The 15,672-nt window shown below is 40.6% G+C and overlaps 2 protein-coding genes across 2 annotated transcripts in view; both read right to left on the minus strand.

Moving 5' to 3' along the window:
* dph3 (diphthamide biosynthesis 3) overlaps positions 1-2,761 on the minus strand; it is a 24,753-nt gene extending 21,992 nt beyond the window's left edge. Inside the window, exon 1 of the mRNA XM_040051864.1 lies at positions 2,749-2,761. The gene's annotated coding sequence lies outside the window, so the exon portion shown is untranslated. The remainder of the gene's footprint in view (positions 1-2,748) is intronic.
* The window catches only part of LOC120746469 (adhesion G-protein coupled receptor G7-like), an 18,387-nt gene extending 6,200 nt beyond the window's left edge, over positions 1-12,187 (minus strand). The window contains exons 1-10 of the mRNA XM_040051881.1: positions 11,722-12,187; positions 11,355-11,459; positions 11,138-11,259; positions 10,834-11,031; positions 10,666-10,754; positions 9,660-9,808; positions 8,412-8,570; positions 8,197-8,371; positions 7,494-7,671; positions 7,268-7,380 (exon numbers count right to left, since the gene is read on the minus strand). Coding sequence (XP_039907815.1) covers positions 7,268-7,380; positions 7,494-7,671; positions 8,197-8,371; positions 8,412-8,570; positions 9,660-9,808; positions 10,666-10,754; positions 10,834-11,031; positions 11,138-11,259; positions 11,355-11,459; positions 11,722-12,163 — 1,730 coding nt within the window. The 5' untranslated portion in view covers positions 12,164-12,187. The remainder of the gene's footprint in view (positions 1-7,267; positions 7,381-7,493; positions 7,672-8,196; positions 8,372-8,411; positions 8,571-9,659; positions 9,809-10,665; positions 10,755-10,833; positions 11,032-11,137; positions 11,260-11,354; positions 11,460-11,721) is intronic.
* Positions 12,188-15,672: the final 3,485 nt, after the last annotated feature.

Consider the following 15,672-nt stretch of genomic DNA (forward strand, 5'->3'; position numbering starts at 1 on the left):
CTTAGTCTTAAAGCTGCTACAGTTGTATCACATCCAGACACCCAGGTTTCACAACCAGAAGTCCCTGCCAAGCCACCTTATAAAAGAAATGCTACCCCACAAAGGTCTGGCTATCAAGAGGACAAACCTGGAATATTTTGCTACAGATGTGGGGAGGATGGACATTTTAAGAGAGAATGTGAAGGTGAAGAAAACCTACTCAAAGTCAACAAGCGCCTCATTAAACTGACAAAGAAATCGGGAAACTACCGCGGGGTCCAGTAGAGGAACGGCCTGGCATCCCGGTGGTTGTAAAACGTTCCACCAAGTGCAGCACTTTAGAGGGAAAAGTGAAAGACACTGTACCTGCAGGCTTAGTGGGCCCTAGCTCTGTAGTGTCGGTACAGATTGAAGGCATCTACTCTAAAGCCATACTCGATTCTGGTTCTCAAGTAACCTTGCTGTACAGATCCTTTTACGACAGATATTTGACACACCTGCCATTGACGTCTATCGACACTTTGGCGATATGGGGTCTCAGTTCCGCCGAGTACCCTTATGATGGCTATTTGTCACTTAGGCTGGAGTTTTTGGAAGCAGATGTAGGCGTGAGTGAGACCATTGATGCACTTGTGTTGGTATGTCCCGACCCAGTTGTGAGAGGTGAAGTTTCCCTGCTTGTTGGCACTAACACACCCACTGTGAGGCGATTGCTTAGCCACTGCAGGGAAAAGGGAGGAGAAAACTTTGTGAGATCCATGCACATTCACCCAGTCTTCAGAAAAGTTTTCAGTGAGATCTCAGTGTTACCACCTGATGCTGACAGTAACCAGAGGGGAACGGTGTGGTTCACTCAAGCCAAACCTGTCACCATACGGCCTGGGGGAGTCGCCCAAGTGGCTGGGGCACCAAAGTTTCATGGAGTGCTGAGCACTCAGACAATCCTTGTAGACTCACCTGATGACCCTGAGAATGAGTCACAGTTTCCCGATGGACTCCTGGTGAGACCAGAGTTGCAGACCTCCACTGGTGTGACGGCCAAAAGAATTACTGTTCTGGTTAGAAACATGTCAGCACGGGAAATTACCTTGACCAGAGGGACACCAATAGCTCATCTGTTTCCAGTCGACGTCGTGTCATCTCTACCTGGGAGGGAAGAGTCTGAAGTCGAGTTCCCTGGGAAGCTGAGCCCCTCTTCTTTCAACTTTGGAGACTCACCAGTTCCTAAGGAGTGGAAGGAAAGGTTGGTGACAGAAATGATGGAGCGGAGTGAAGTTTTCTCTCTGCATGAGTTTGATGTCGGATGCAGTAAGAGCACCCAGCACACTATCAAAACCACAGAGGACAAACCATTTCGGGAGAGGTCTCGTCGGTTGCCGCCTGCGGACGTGGAGGCATTGAGACAGCATCTAGCGCAGCTAAAAACTGCTGGTGTTATTACAGAGTCACGCAGTCCTTATGCCTCACCCATTGTGGTCGTGAGAAAGAAGAATGGGAAAATAAGGATGTGTGTGGATTTTCGGACTCTAAACCGCCGCACCACTCCCGACCAATACACGGTGCCAAGAATTGAAGATGCTTTGGCATGTCTCAGTGGAAGCAAGTGGTTCAGTGTGCTTGACCTTCGGAGTGGATACTATCAAGTGCCCATGGCAGACTCCGACAAGGAAAAGACAGCTTTCATTTGCCCGGCTGGATTCTTCCAATTTGAAAGAATGCCACAGGGAGTGACAGGGGCTCCCGCTACATTTCAGCGGGTAATGGAACAGACTGTTGGAGACATGAACTTGCTTGAGGTGTTGGTCTATCTCGACGATCTCATTGTGTTTGGAGCCATGCTTGAGGAGCATGAGATTCGGTTGCTGAAGGTGCTTGACCGTCTAAAGGATGAAGGACTGAAGCTGTCACTGGATAAATGTCAGTTTTGTCAGCCATCGGTGACTTACGTTGGGCACATCATATCTCAAGACGGGGTGTCTACTGATCCAAAGAAGACTGAAGCTGTAACTACATGGCCAAGACCCAACACTGTGACTGCATTACGGTCGTTTCTTGGATTCTGTGGGTACTACCGGCGTTTCGTGAAAGATTACTCCAAGGTAGCTCACCCATTGAACCAACTGTTGTCTGGTTACCCTTCAACTGCAAAGAAGAAAGTAAAGGAGAGACAGGATGGTCCATACCTTAACCCCGCAGAGCCCTTTGGTGGTCGATGGAGCGGAGAATGTGAGGCAGCCTTCGAGGAGCTGAAGCGACGACTTACCCAAGCTCCTGTGTTGGCCTTTGCCGATCCTCAGCTACCTTATGTGCTGCATGTAGACGCTAGCCGGGAGGGGCTAGGAGGAGTGCTGTACCAGGATCAAGGTGAAGGATTGAGACCTGTGGCTTTCGTCAGTCGGAGTTTGACTTCTTCAGAAAAGAATTACCCAGCCCATAAATTGGAATTTTTGGCGCTGAAGTGGGCGGTGGTGGACCGACTGCATGACTATCTGTACGGGACCAAGTTCGAGGTGAGGACAGACAACAACCCTCTGACATACGTGCTGACGTCTGCCAAGCTAGACGCGACGGGTCACCGTTGGCTTGCTGCCCTGTCTACATATGACTTTAGTCTCAAGTACAGAGCAGGAGTCCAAAACATTGACGCTGACGCTCTCTCTCGCCGGCCACAATCGGGGTCGATATCCAAATCCGAGTGGGACGACGTTTCTGCAGCAGGAGTGAGAGCCTTGTGTCAAATGTCTGGGGTGATGAAACATAAAAACCCACGATCCGGAAGAGCCATTGACTCTTTTGGCACTTCTTCACAAGCTATCCCACAAGCTTATTGCAATCTGGCTTCTTTGAGTGTTAAGAATATGCCCTTTGTGAGTCTTGCTGAGTTGTCAACCGCTCAATGGGAAGACCCCGGCATAGGACCAGTGTGGACAGCTCTGAGTAAGGGGAATAGTAACCAAGTTGACAAGACCAAGCAACCAACTTGCTCTTTGCTGTTGAGAGAGTGGGACAGGTTAAAGATGCAGAAAGGAGTGATGTATCGCATTGTAACTCCTCCAGGGAAATCCCGCTGTTCTCAGTTGGTACTACCAGAAAAGTATAGAGTCCCTGTACTGAAATCACTGCACGATGACTCAGGTCATTTGGGCCTCGACAAGACATACGGCTTGGTAAGAAACCGGTTCTACTGGCCTCGGATGAAGTCAGAGATTGAAGAGTATTGCAAGTCTTGTGAGAGGTGTATAAAAAGAAAGACTCTACCCAAGAGAGCTGCACCTTTGTCGCATTTGCAAAGTGAGGGACCGTTCGACCTCGTTTGTATGGACTTTTTGTCCATAGAGCCTGATTCGAGCAGCACAGAAAATGTTCTGGTCATTACAGATCACTACACTCGTTATGCTCAAGCTTTTCCAACAAAAGACCAGAGAGCCTCTACGGTTGCAAAGGTGTTGCTGGAGAAGTATTTCGTTCATTACGGACTGCCACGGAGGATGCACAGTGATCAGGGCAGAGATTTTGAAAGTCGCCTTGTCCATGAAGTGTTGAGTTCACTTGGAGTTGAAAAATCAAGAACGACGCCCTATCATCCTCAAGGAGACCCTCAACCCGAGAGGTTTAATAGGACGTTGTTGGACATGTTGGGGACCCTGGAACCGAACAGAAAGAAAAAATGGAGTCAGCACGTCGTTCATTTGGTTCATGCTTATAATTGCACTCCAAATGAAGCTACAGGTTTCTCTCCTTATTTCCTTATGTTTGGGCGTGAAGCTAGGTTACCTGTGGATTTGTGTTTCGAGACTTCTAGTGATGGCACACCACAGAAAACTTACCTCAAGTACGTTTCTGACCTGAGGAAGGAGTTAAAGGCTGCCTATGAACTAGCAGAGTCCGTCGCTGCCAAACAGAATGAGAACAATAAGCAGCGGTATGATAAAAGAATTAGGTTCGCACAGCTGCTACCGGGAGACAGAGTCTTGCTACGAAACCTCGGGTTGCAAGGGAAGCATAAACTGGCCGACCACTGGGCGTCAAAACCATATGTTGTGGAAAGTAAGATGCCGAACCTACCTGTGTTCCGGTTGAAATCTGAAGATGGTGATGGACCAATCAAGATCCTCCATCGGAATCACTTGTTGCCTCTTGGGGAGAGGATATGTCTAGACTCTGCATCCCATACGGATCTCACCCCTACAAGGAGAGTCTTGCGACGGAGGAAACAGAGAGAATGCACAGACAAGCCTGGAAAGGAAAAGACACTATCGCAGAGAACGGCAGATAAAGACTCTGAAAGGGAAGGAATCACGCCCAGTGATAAAGATGAGAAAGAGTACACTGACTCCGAAGATGAGGATTTTGGACTTTGGTGTGATCTGACTGTTGAACCTCTCAGGTGCAACATGGATAGTGATACTCTGGAACCGTTCAGTCTGGATTTGGGTATTTCCTTAAGCGACGGAGCTGAACAACCAAAAACAGTTGGGCTGGGAGTAACACAGGAATGTGTAGAGGAACCTGACCCGGACAGTGTAAATGAATCTGAGTCTATTGAGACAACCGAAACCGAACTACCAGAGACTGGCGAGAATCGCGAAGAGACTGGCAAAGACAAAGCACTGCCTGAAGACATTCTCTTGCAAGAAGAGGACACTGAACTTAACTCTGAGACTAATCCTGACTTTGACATTAAGACCAGACCTCAGAGGTTAAAGAGGGCTCCTTTGAGGTTAACTTATGATGAACCAGGTCATCCCAGTGTGGTAGCCGCCACTACAGTGAAATATGTCTCTTGTTTGTATAAGTGGATAGGAACACCCATCTTTGCTTAGTTGTGTGTGTTACTCACCTGTTGTGCCATAATGGTTTATGTTTTCAAGGTACAAAGTCATGAGGGCATGCTTTTCTTTGGTGGGGGGAGAGTGTAATACTCTGATAAATATCAGTGGTATTTATTTTGTTTTCATGAGAATAAGTTAAAGAGAAAATAATTGTTCATGGTGAGGTTAAGAGTGGTATAAATATGTGATATAAATGTTTGTATTAAAATGCATAAATAGTGTGTGAAAAAATCAGTTACGTTAAAACACATAATTTCATGGAATGTGAATGTCTGTTAAAAGAGAGGAGGTGTAACTTGTCTTGTATGCTACGTCACGAGAGGTCATGACTTGCAGATGACTTCCGGGGGAAAGAGACTCGGGAGGAAGAGAGGAGAAAAAGAAGGATTACTAAAATGGCATAGACGAAGCATGGACTTTTGGACTGCTTATGTCACCAAAGTTGTTCGGCAACAACATATCACCCGTCTGCGGACTTCCCGGTAATCATTCGGAGCGTTTGAGCCGGGCTTCCCGTATCTTTTGTGCTTGGCTAAGCACGAGGCACGTTTGGCTACGTTGGCTAGCTGGAGCTAGGCTAACGCCACGGTCCTGGCTAACGGAGATTCCGCCGGAGCGGAGAGACGGAGTTTGAGAGGTGTCTCGGGAGAGAGTCGCTAACCGTGGATGATTCGCTGCTATCTAAGGAACCGGAGATTCGTTGCTCGCTGCCGCAAGTGGAGACGGTTGCTACCACAACGAGCGAGTTATTCATCGGAGGAGGTGGAGACATCACGGATACTCGGAGGTATTGTTGTTATTATTAAGAGCTCCAACTAAAGCGCGCCAACAACAAAAAATAGACTAAGAGTGCACTCTGGGGAAAGAATAACATTGGACAGATTAAGGGAAAAAATACTAAAATCTATCCCCCGGGGGTTTATTGTATGTTTTGTATATGTGTTTTTTTCATGAAGAAAAAAGGGTTGGATGTGAATTTCCTGCAATTGTTTAATACATTTTCTAACCCTGAGATCCTGTGTTGGGTTTATTGCATGGTGTCTTATCATTTGAGTATTCACATGTATTAGCCTTAATCGGTTAAGTGTATTTCCTTAGCCTCCGCTTGTCTGTGTAGACACGAGAATCATATGAACCCTAGACTGATATTTATTTTTCGAGATGTATCTTTTATCACAGAATGTTTAAGTAGAGTCAAGACTGCTCCCGAAGGCATAAGAGGGGAGTCTTGTCACACGAGCCGGTGGTAAAAGTGTTACATACAGATGAAAATGAAAAAGTGACAAATGATAATATGAAGTCTTACAGGAAAACTGTAAAAAAAAATAGAAATACACGTGAATGTAATTTTAAATATGACATAAAAAAATAATCAATTAATAAAAAGGGGAAAACAAGATTGTGATGTTGCAAAAATTAATTGCTATTTTTGTCATACAAAGCAAAAATCTCCTTAAAATTTTTGACTTTTCTCAAAACAATAAATTGCATTCATGTTATTTCTTTAAATGTTATTATTATTATTATTATTATTATTATTATTATTATTATTATTATCTTTTCTCTGTTTTCTTTCATTCCAAAATATTAATAAATATGTTTTTTTTTATTTGTTTTTATTTTATATATAATTCAGACCTCCTTCGTTTTGTTTGTTCGCACTTTTGGCGGAAGTTACAGTCTTTAGTTTGTTTGTGTAATTATGAATCCACAAGCTTTGCTCACCCGATTGAGAGATTTTCTGAAATTCTTCTTTGCAAATACTTTCAAACTCATTCTGGGTTTTTTTTTTTCTTTCTTAGATTTAAGTTAAAGAGGAGATATAATCCAAGGACATTTGGTCAGACCTTGGGTATCCTCTGGAACCTAGTGGTGATTGAATGATGGTGTTATTTTCCAATTATTTTTCACAGGACAACAAACTGTGTTGGTTTCACATCAAGGAGAACCCAGGAGCAATTTGTCCTTCTGTTTAACTTCAGCATCCAGACCAGAAATCTAATTTATCTACTTTGAGAAGGTAAGATTGGAAGATGCCCACAAGACCATTAGGGTAGTAGTAGAAGGATCTTAAAACTATTAAAATATTACATTGTAAAAATGTGGAGAAAAGTTCTAGAAATAATTTAAAAATAATTAAAAAATTTTAAGAACTAAAGGATTCCTTTTCTGGATAAAAGCAAGAGGGTAATTACAATTTTCTCAATTACAATAAAATTAAATAAAGTAAACAAAGCACTGAGAGAAGAGTAGGGAAGTCATTGAAATATCTAGATTTATGGCTCAGTTTTTGTCATACAAATTTTTTTGACCAATTTTGACTCTGTAGCTAACACTTCTGTTTCTAACATGTTTGCTGCATGTTAGTTGCAGTCAAATACATTTTAACCTGTTAGATAACTACACTTTTTTGTCAAATGACACATAAAAACGGAGGTGGGGTGGTCTAGTCTTACATTTCTTTAACGTTATAAATGATCGTCACAATCAAACCCAGAAAAGAAAGAGAGAGTCCCACGATGGAGATCGCACCCAGAGCTTCTGCATACTCGTAGTTCTCTCTGAATGACTGAAACACAGATATGATCAAAAGTCTCACTAAATATCTGTAATTTGCAATGGTTGATGAAGAATCAACAAACTGTGGCTTCATCTTTCAGTCTGCAGAGTTGTGATACTCACCCAGAGAGCAGCAAAGTTGGTGGTGTGGTTACAGAAACATTTCATTAGTCCATCTGAAGTGTTTCCTTTAGAGCAGCCGCTGGTGCTCCAGTCCTTCTGACTGTAGTTCCAGAAAACGCAGGAGAAGTCGTACAGAGACGTTCCACTGATGTTCTGAAACAGCAGCGCACAGACAGCCCTTTAATTTAGATAATTTAGACTTAACACATATTTTTAATGCAGTTTGTTTGCTTTTTTTTTTGTTTTGTTAACACTATTGATATTTCTCTTACAGTATTTGTGTTTGCTTTGAATCAATTCTGATATTGTATATTTGATATTAACATGACATCATTGTATTTTAACATACAGATTGTTAAAGGTAACACATCTACAACATATTTTTATAATAATATCCTGGCAAAAATCCTTCCACTCCATACAGAACTAACATGCATAACATGCAAACTTTTTCTGCAGTACCTACAACTTAAAGCATTTAAATCCATTCCTCACACGAAAACAAGAAAACAAAACCCATTCTCAAAAATATACAGAACAATAGTGTGACTGGACAAGTTAGCTTTCATGACCAATTTTACCCCATTAGCAGCAGGAGGAACTGCAGCTGTGCTAAAGATATTAACTTATAACCAGCAGACATCAGTCATTAGATTTATATATGAATGAAGATACTGGATTTCTTACTCTTGGTCTGAACAACATCTCCACATGTTGTGGCACCATGTTGGGTTCCTGCCCTCTGACGCTGGCTGACAGAACTCTTATGGTGGCCCGTCGCTTCATATAGAGTTTTGAACGAAAGAAACGATCATTCTGATAGAGAACAAAACCCAGAGAGACGTTCAGGTCTGTCTGACGACTTCTGACATCTTCGCCTAACATGAGAGAAAAGAATCCACTGCTATTAGTAAGAACTTGTTAAAATTAGAGGATTTTTCAGCTTTAAAAAGACAGACTCACCTGGCGGGAATCGTATGTAAATGAGGGCATCAGCTATGAAACTGTTTTCCATCACGACCTGTGTTGCATTTGTGTTCAGATGAATTCTGTTGGGCAGAAAATTCCCAGAAATCCCTGTAGTGACAAGATGACTGCATGTCAGTGAACACATCAAAAATGTACAAATTTACTGTCGTTCTTCAATTTTAAAGTTAAAGTTCAGATTAAAATTAAAGTTAAGAACAAATTTAAGATAATTTCTTTACAACACCATTTTTTGAAAACAAGATCATTTCATTTTATTTTATCTGACTGGAGAAAGTTACTTGCTTCTAGTATCTCTTTGTAACTTTGAAATAGTCTCGAAGAATTGAACTGAGCACTACTTTTTAAATCTTGATGAATTTGACAATTTTATTGCTTTTTTTATTTTTCAGCAGAGCAATAAAGAACCACCAGCCAAGGACTTCAGCCATAAAAATATTCTTGGGAGCTGTCCCACAGAAGAGTTCAGATCATATTTATTCAATGGCAAATTTACTGGATCAAAGTGATACTATTTGACAAAAGCAGACAGAATCTCGGGTAGATTCTTAACTTAAGTTTCTGAGGACTTTATCAAATTTTTTTTTATTGTTGTTTTCTGTGTTTTGAGTCTGAAAAAATACATTATTACATGCAAATTTAGAGAGTGAGGCCAAGTTATTCACATTATTAAGTTGAGTTCAGGTTTATAATCCTCCCACAAGCTTTGAGGTCTCAAAACTATTTTGTGTTTTCAGTCACGGTAAACATGAGTCCATCACACGTGTTGAAAATACAGCAGTAAAAAGACTAAATAGTGAACAGAACACAGAGCACAACAACAGCAGCCAGTTTCAATGGTAAAACCATCAAAGGACACAAACAAAGTTGCTTTATACAGAAGATAAGAAATTACCACAGCTGGACTTAAGAACCGTCAACTGGGCAAACATGTCAACCTTGAGAGTTCACTCAAGAGTTCAACTGCTGAAAGCTCAAGTGAAGTAGAAATCATAACCTGGTTAATAAACTACAAAGTAGAAGCCAACCTGTTCTCTCCGGTGTTCAAATCTTTGCTTTTAGATCTGTCAGTTACAATATTTGATTAAACCTGCAGGTATTTGCTTTAGAATGCTTTATAATTTAATAAAAACCAGTCCACGGGATGATCACTGCTGTTCGACACAGTTTCTTACTGACCTCTGAGAGAGGTGAACTGGACTCCGTGAGTGTCTGCAGCAGGGATCTGTGCCGACTGGACCACCAAGTTCGGCTGAACCACTTGAGATTGAGATGTATTTTGACTGAGGCTGAGGTTCACTGAGAGCTGGTCCAGAGTCACCGTAAGCCTGGACATTAAAAAAAAAGACCCCCCCCCCCCCCAAAAAAAAAAAAACAACAACAACAACAAATAATAATAATAATAATAAAACAAACACAGAAACACAAAACATTGTTTGTCTTAATCAGATTTGTAGTTTCTAATATTCAGTTGTACCAGTCCATTTTTGGCACTCCCCCTGAACTATAAGTGTCAGTTTAGAACTTCAACTTTACCTTTATTACTTTCATCTCAAAAAGAAACTCACCTGAATAGTACAGATATTTAAGGTCTAATGAGAATATTTACAATTGGAGGTCTGTACAGTTTGAATTGGAACAGGAAAGACTAAGACTGCTGACACTCTTAAAACTGCTCTTAAATTCCTGAATCAATTATTATTCATTTGTGAGTTGGATAATTTGTCTCTAAAACAGAACAACTTTGACAACTGCCAGTTCCTGTTTATATGCTAAAATGCATCACACTTCAGAGGAATTACAAAATAGCCAATCAAACTAGGATGGTGAACATGGCAAACATTGCTTAAAATCAGCTTTTTGCCAGTGTCACAGTGAAATATTTCTTTATACTGTAGCTGCTTAGACTGGTTGTTCATCTAATATGGGAAAAAAGTGAATTATCACTGAATATGAGTTAAATCTGGTTCACAGAACTTTAGGGAAATAGATACAGCTGGTGTTAGCACTTTGGTCAAAGCTCCTTTGTATTTCAGTTTAACCTCAGCACTGCTAGCATGGCTGTAGTTTCATGATGAATATTTTAATGATCTTTCCCATAGTGCCACCTTTACAGCAGTTTTTAACAGTCTTAGCTTCACTGCTGATGAGCTTATTTATTTGTTTATTTAAATATTTAGTTTACCCCAGAGTTGCGTTGTTTTCCTTGGTATCATCTGGTATAGTGGCGTTCAGCAGCTGACTGACTGTTGCTACTGCTGACACTCTGACACTCTGCACAGACACAAATATGAACTGAGATTAACATCTTACTTTCTTTTTTTCCCCCTTACGATTTGCTGAATGTTTGTACCTCTGTGGCGTTTGCAGACAGCAGCAGTGTGTTGACAATCTCAGCCGCTGCTGTAACATTTTCAGCCGTCAGCTCTTCTGCTTTTGATGTCAGAATCTGAGTGCTGGTCGCCAGTGTCTCTAAATCAGCTGGACTTGTAAGCTGAGGTAAGAAAGACATGATTTTACTCATCTGGTTCTTTACTGAATCTGGAATCATCTGCATGTTACCTCAGAGCTACATTTCTACAGGATTACCTCACAGAGAAATACTCAAACTTCAGCCATATGACACTTTCAATCTTTCTTCAGAAGAAAAAAAAAACTGCTGTTCTTACATTTTTTTGTATGTCGCTGAGCGTCAGGTCACACTGGAAGATCTGTGGAGGGCTGAAACCTGGTGATCCATTCATGGACAAACATCTGGCTGAAGATTTAGATTTACCAGCTGAATGGAAATGGTGATAGAAAGATAAACATCAATACACTAGAGTCTACGTGATGGAGTGATGTTGGACTGAGGGGAAGATGTGGATGACTTACTACCACTCGTTCCTACTTCACATTTTTCCTCAGAATACGCAAACCAGCCGATGGGTGTACGAGGGAACCTGAAGCCTCCTAACTGCTGCTCTTTGCAGAAGTTTTCTACGAAAAGTTTGTTAAAAAATAAATATTTTTTCTGTTTGTTTTTTTTAGAATACTAGGAATTTTATTTGTTTTTAATCACAAAAGAAAAAAAAGACTTTTAAATAATGCATGCTGAACTTGATTTTAGGTTGTAGAAATCCTTACAGCTGGTACATTAGACATTTTGAGCAAATCATAGTTTTTGGTCTCTGGCATTCTCTCTTTCGTTCTCATCTGAATGTTTTTGACCCATCAGACTCTAGTCGGTAAAACTTCTTACCTTCTGAGCATGTTACTCCAGTCCATTCATCAGGACAGATGCAGACACCGTTCTCTGGTTTCCCTCCATTATCACATTTCAGGACAGTGGTGGTAGGAGGGGTAAACGTAGTTGGGGATATAGTGGTCGTAGTAGTATTAGCAGTAGTAATAGGTATAGTAGTTGAATCATAATGAGTGGTGTTTGCTGAAGGAATTGTTGTAGGATTAGGAGGTAAAGTACTGTCAGTGTATGGGCTTGTAGCATTCGTACCAATTGTAGTAGGAGTACTGTAAGTAGCAATATTTGCATCACTAGTTGGGTAGAAAGTAGCAGTAGTGTTTGTGTAAGGAGTAGTTGTATTAGTATCACTTGTAATAGTAGTCATAGGAGAATAGTGAGTAGTACTCATTTGATCAGTCATGGGGTTGGAGGTAGTATCAGTTATCTGACTAACAGTCATATCAGGCCTGGTAAAATCTGTAGTTGTAAGAACAGGCCTGGCACTAGTAGGAGGAGTTTCTGGATAATCTGGTGTTTCCAAGTCAGTGGTTGGAACTGTATCTTGTGTTGTGGTGTTCAAATTAGAAGTATTAGATGAAGTGGTATTGTTAGGAACTGTTGTTATAGTAGTGATATCCCCTGGAGTTACAGTATTAATGCTTTGTTCAGTAGTTATATTTTGTGCAGTAGTAGAATCACCAGGAACATCAGTAGGAAGTAGTGCAGTAGTAGCAGTATCAGGGATGTCTGTTGTTGTAGTTAACCCTGCTCCAGCTGTGAAGGAGGGTAAAGGAACAGCTGTGAGAAACACATAAGAAGGGCAATGATCAGTTAGTTCATTAAAAGCGCTATGAATGCTGATACTTAGCACGTATGGTTTTCATTATACCTGATCTTAGTATATCATCATTAGTGTTGGGAAGGTTACTTTTAAAATGTATTCCACTACAGATTACAGAATACATGCCCCAAAATATATTTTGTAACATATTCTGTTACGTTACTCAATGAGAGTAACGTATTCTGAATACTTTGGAATACTTAATATATTATCATGCTTTTTACAACTACATGAATGTACTATTGTTGTGTGATTTATTACTAATATTGAAGGTTACTCGCCATACCACTACATTTTTAAATCTTAACCTCCTAGGACCTGGCGTCCACATATGTGGACATCACATTTTCAGTTGTCTAGACCAAAGTACAAAATATCCCCTGATATCCCCTTACAAGGACATTATACTGCCACTGTTCTATCGGAATTTAAAACAAATGTCCTCATATGTGGATCTCATTTTTCTCAGAAACAAAAATCATGTAAAAAAAAAAAATATATATATATATATATATATATATATATATATATATAAAAAACACCCAGCACGCCCCTGCGGGCGGTTTATCCTTCAAGCTCGGGTCCTCTACCAGAGGCCTGGGAGCTTGAGGGTCCTGCGCAGTATCTTAGCTGTTCCCAGGACTGCGCTCTTCTGGACAGAGATCTCCGATGTTATTCCCGGGATCTGCTGGAGCCACTCGCCTAGCTTGGGAGTCACCGCACCTAGTGCTCCGATTACCACGGGGACCACCGTTACCTTCATCCTCCACATCCTCTCGAGCTCTTCTCTGAGCCCTTGGTATTTCTCCAGCTTCTCGTGTTATATATATATATATATATATATATATATATATATATATATATATATATATATATATATATATATATATGGAAATTCTTTGTTTTTACATTCATCAGGTCCCAATCAGCCCAAATAGCAAAGAGAAATTAAAAATGCATGCCATGAAAGAGTTCGGGTCTTAGGAAGTTAATATAAGGTGGACATTAGGTAAGACTGCACTTTTTGCAGCGATCTTGTATAGAAAACTATTCCGCGCGTATATAACACAGGTCCGTGGCTCCGAACCGTAGTAAAGGGACCTCTGGCTAATACGCCGGGTTTCGTGTTGGGCTCGTAGCCGAAAACTACCTTTACTTTGTTGTCTGGGTCAACTTTTTTTTCTTTCCCAACAGTGTCTTTATTTATTTTGAACATAGCAGTGTACATATCTATGAAACGTAACAAAACAAGTAGCTAAACTTACAGAAACTACAAGCTAAACATACTGCCTTTATACACATAACACCATATAGGAGAAGATGAGAAAAAAAACAGTAACGACAAAACAACAAAAACAACACACAAAAGCAAAACAAACAAACAAGGGAAAGAAAAAAAAAAGTTAAAGGGGGGAATAACTGTGTACATCTCCCATAAATTATGCACCCTCACAGGTATATGTTAAATGTAAATTAGAAAGTAGTTGTTCAATGTCAAGCATTAAACATATTCCCAAATGGACAGCAGAGGGCCACCTATGAATCCTTCCCAAAAATTTCCACCAAGTGGGGCAAGTCTTTATTAGCAAGCAAGTTTTTGAAGGGGCCCCAGATGCTATCAAAGTATCGCCACTTACCCCTGATTGCGTAGGTGATCTTTTCTAAGGGCAGGGTAGATGTTAACTCTGAAATCCATTTACTTCTTCTCGGTCTATCTACCTCTTTCCGAGTAATGGCAATCACTCTCTTAGCCATCAGCAGCCCTATGTCTAAAAATAAGCTATGTTTCCTTGTTATATTACAGTTAGCTGGATAGATGCCCAGCAAAAAAAGTTTTGGTTCTAAATGCAGTTTTATTTCTAATATTTCTTCAGTACATTGTTTCACTTCTTCCCAGAATTTCCTAATTTCAGGACACTGCCACAAACAATGGAGAAGTGTGCTCTTTTCCTCGTCGCATTTTATACAAACATCCGGGATGGTACTGAAGAAAGCATTAAGTTTGACTGGAGTCATATACGTACGCATTAACCAATTGTACTGCAAGAGATTTAAACGAGTGTTCACTTTTTGTGATTGTGCCCTGGCGCAAGCCCTCTCCCACTCTTCAAGGGAGATATTCTCCTGTAAGTCTTCTCTCCAGGATTCAAGCTGTCTGGGTCAACTTTGCTAGCGAGAGACAGAGAGAGGCGTTGAAATGCTGCTCCAACAAACTTATTGTTTTGGAGGAAAACACGAACACAGTGTACAGTCAAGTCTTAACAGCTTACTTACAACTGGGCTCGTCAGGCACTCTTTTTGGCTGCAGTGGTTATTATTATGTTCACATGCTTCATACATGCTATGCCTGTAACACTATGCCTATTGCCTTCATATTAAATAATGCAGCTGTGACTGACTTTACAGTTACGTCTGTGACAGTAACAGTGACTGTGACACACTGAACACACACAGTATAAGCTGAAGTCCATACACTGACCACAGCTTCAAGAACAGCAGCTGTCGAAGGTCAATATTATTTCTGTATAACAAAACAATAACAACACAGTAAAACGTCTCCAGACGGGAAGATAGTATCAGCAATGTAGCCTGACTTTATGTGTGGACAGATTTTACTGTTCACGTGGATCAAAAGAAATGTAAAATTAAAAAACAAAAAAATGAATAAATACCTGACCTTTCAGGGGCTCCGTATATTCTAACTAGTTTATAATACTCATTAATTTTGTATTCATTAATAATGAATTTAGACATAACACATTATCAGTATTATTCTCATATTCATGCTTATATGAAATCGATGCTTGTATTTTGTTTGAGAAGAGCAACAAAAAACAATAAATTTTATCCTAAGCTGTCTGTGTAATTTAATAGATCATACATATAAACTTTACTTGAAAACTCAAAATGAGAGAGTTATTGTGCAATTATGACCTCCTGACTCAACACACTAATGGCTCTGGTAATGTCAGAAACCGAGAGGCTCAGTTTTTCTTACCCAGAATGAAAACAAGCCAAATCCAGCTGTCCATGATGATGAGCAGCTGCAGATCAGGTTTCCTGGGTCGTCACAGTCCAGTTTGTTAAAGGTTTTAAAGATCCTGTTGCTTTGGGAGTCTGTGTGAAAA

The sequence above is a fragment of the Simochromis diagramma genome, unplaced genomic scaffold, assembly GCF_900408965.1.
Source record: "Simochromis diagramma unplaced genomic scaffold, fSimDia1.1 OVJJ01000386.1, whole genome shotgun sequence".
Lineage (NCBI taxonomy): Eukaryota > Metazoa > Chordata > Actinopteri > Cichliformes > Cichlidae > Simochromis > Simochromis diagramma.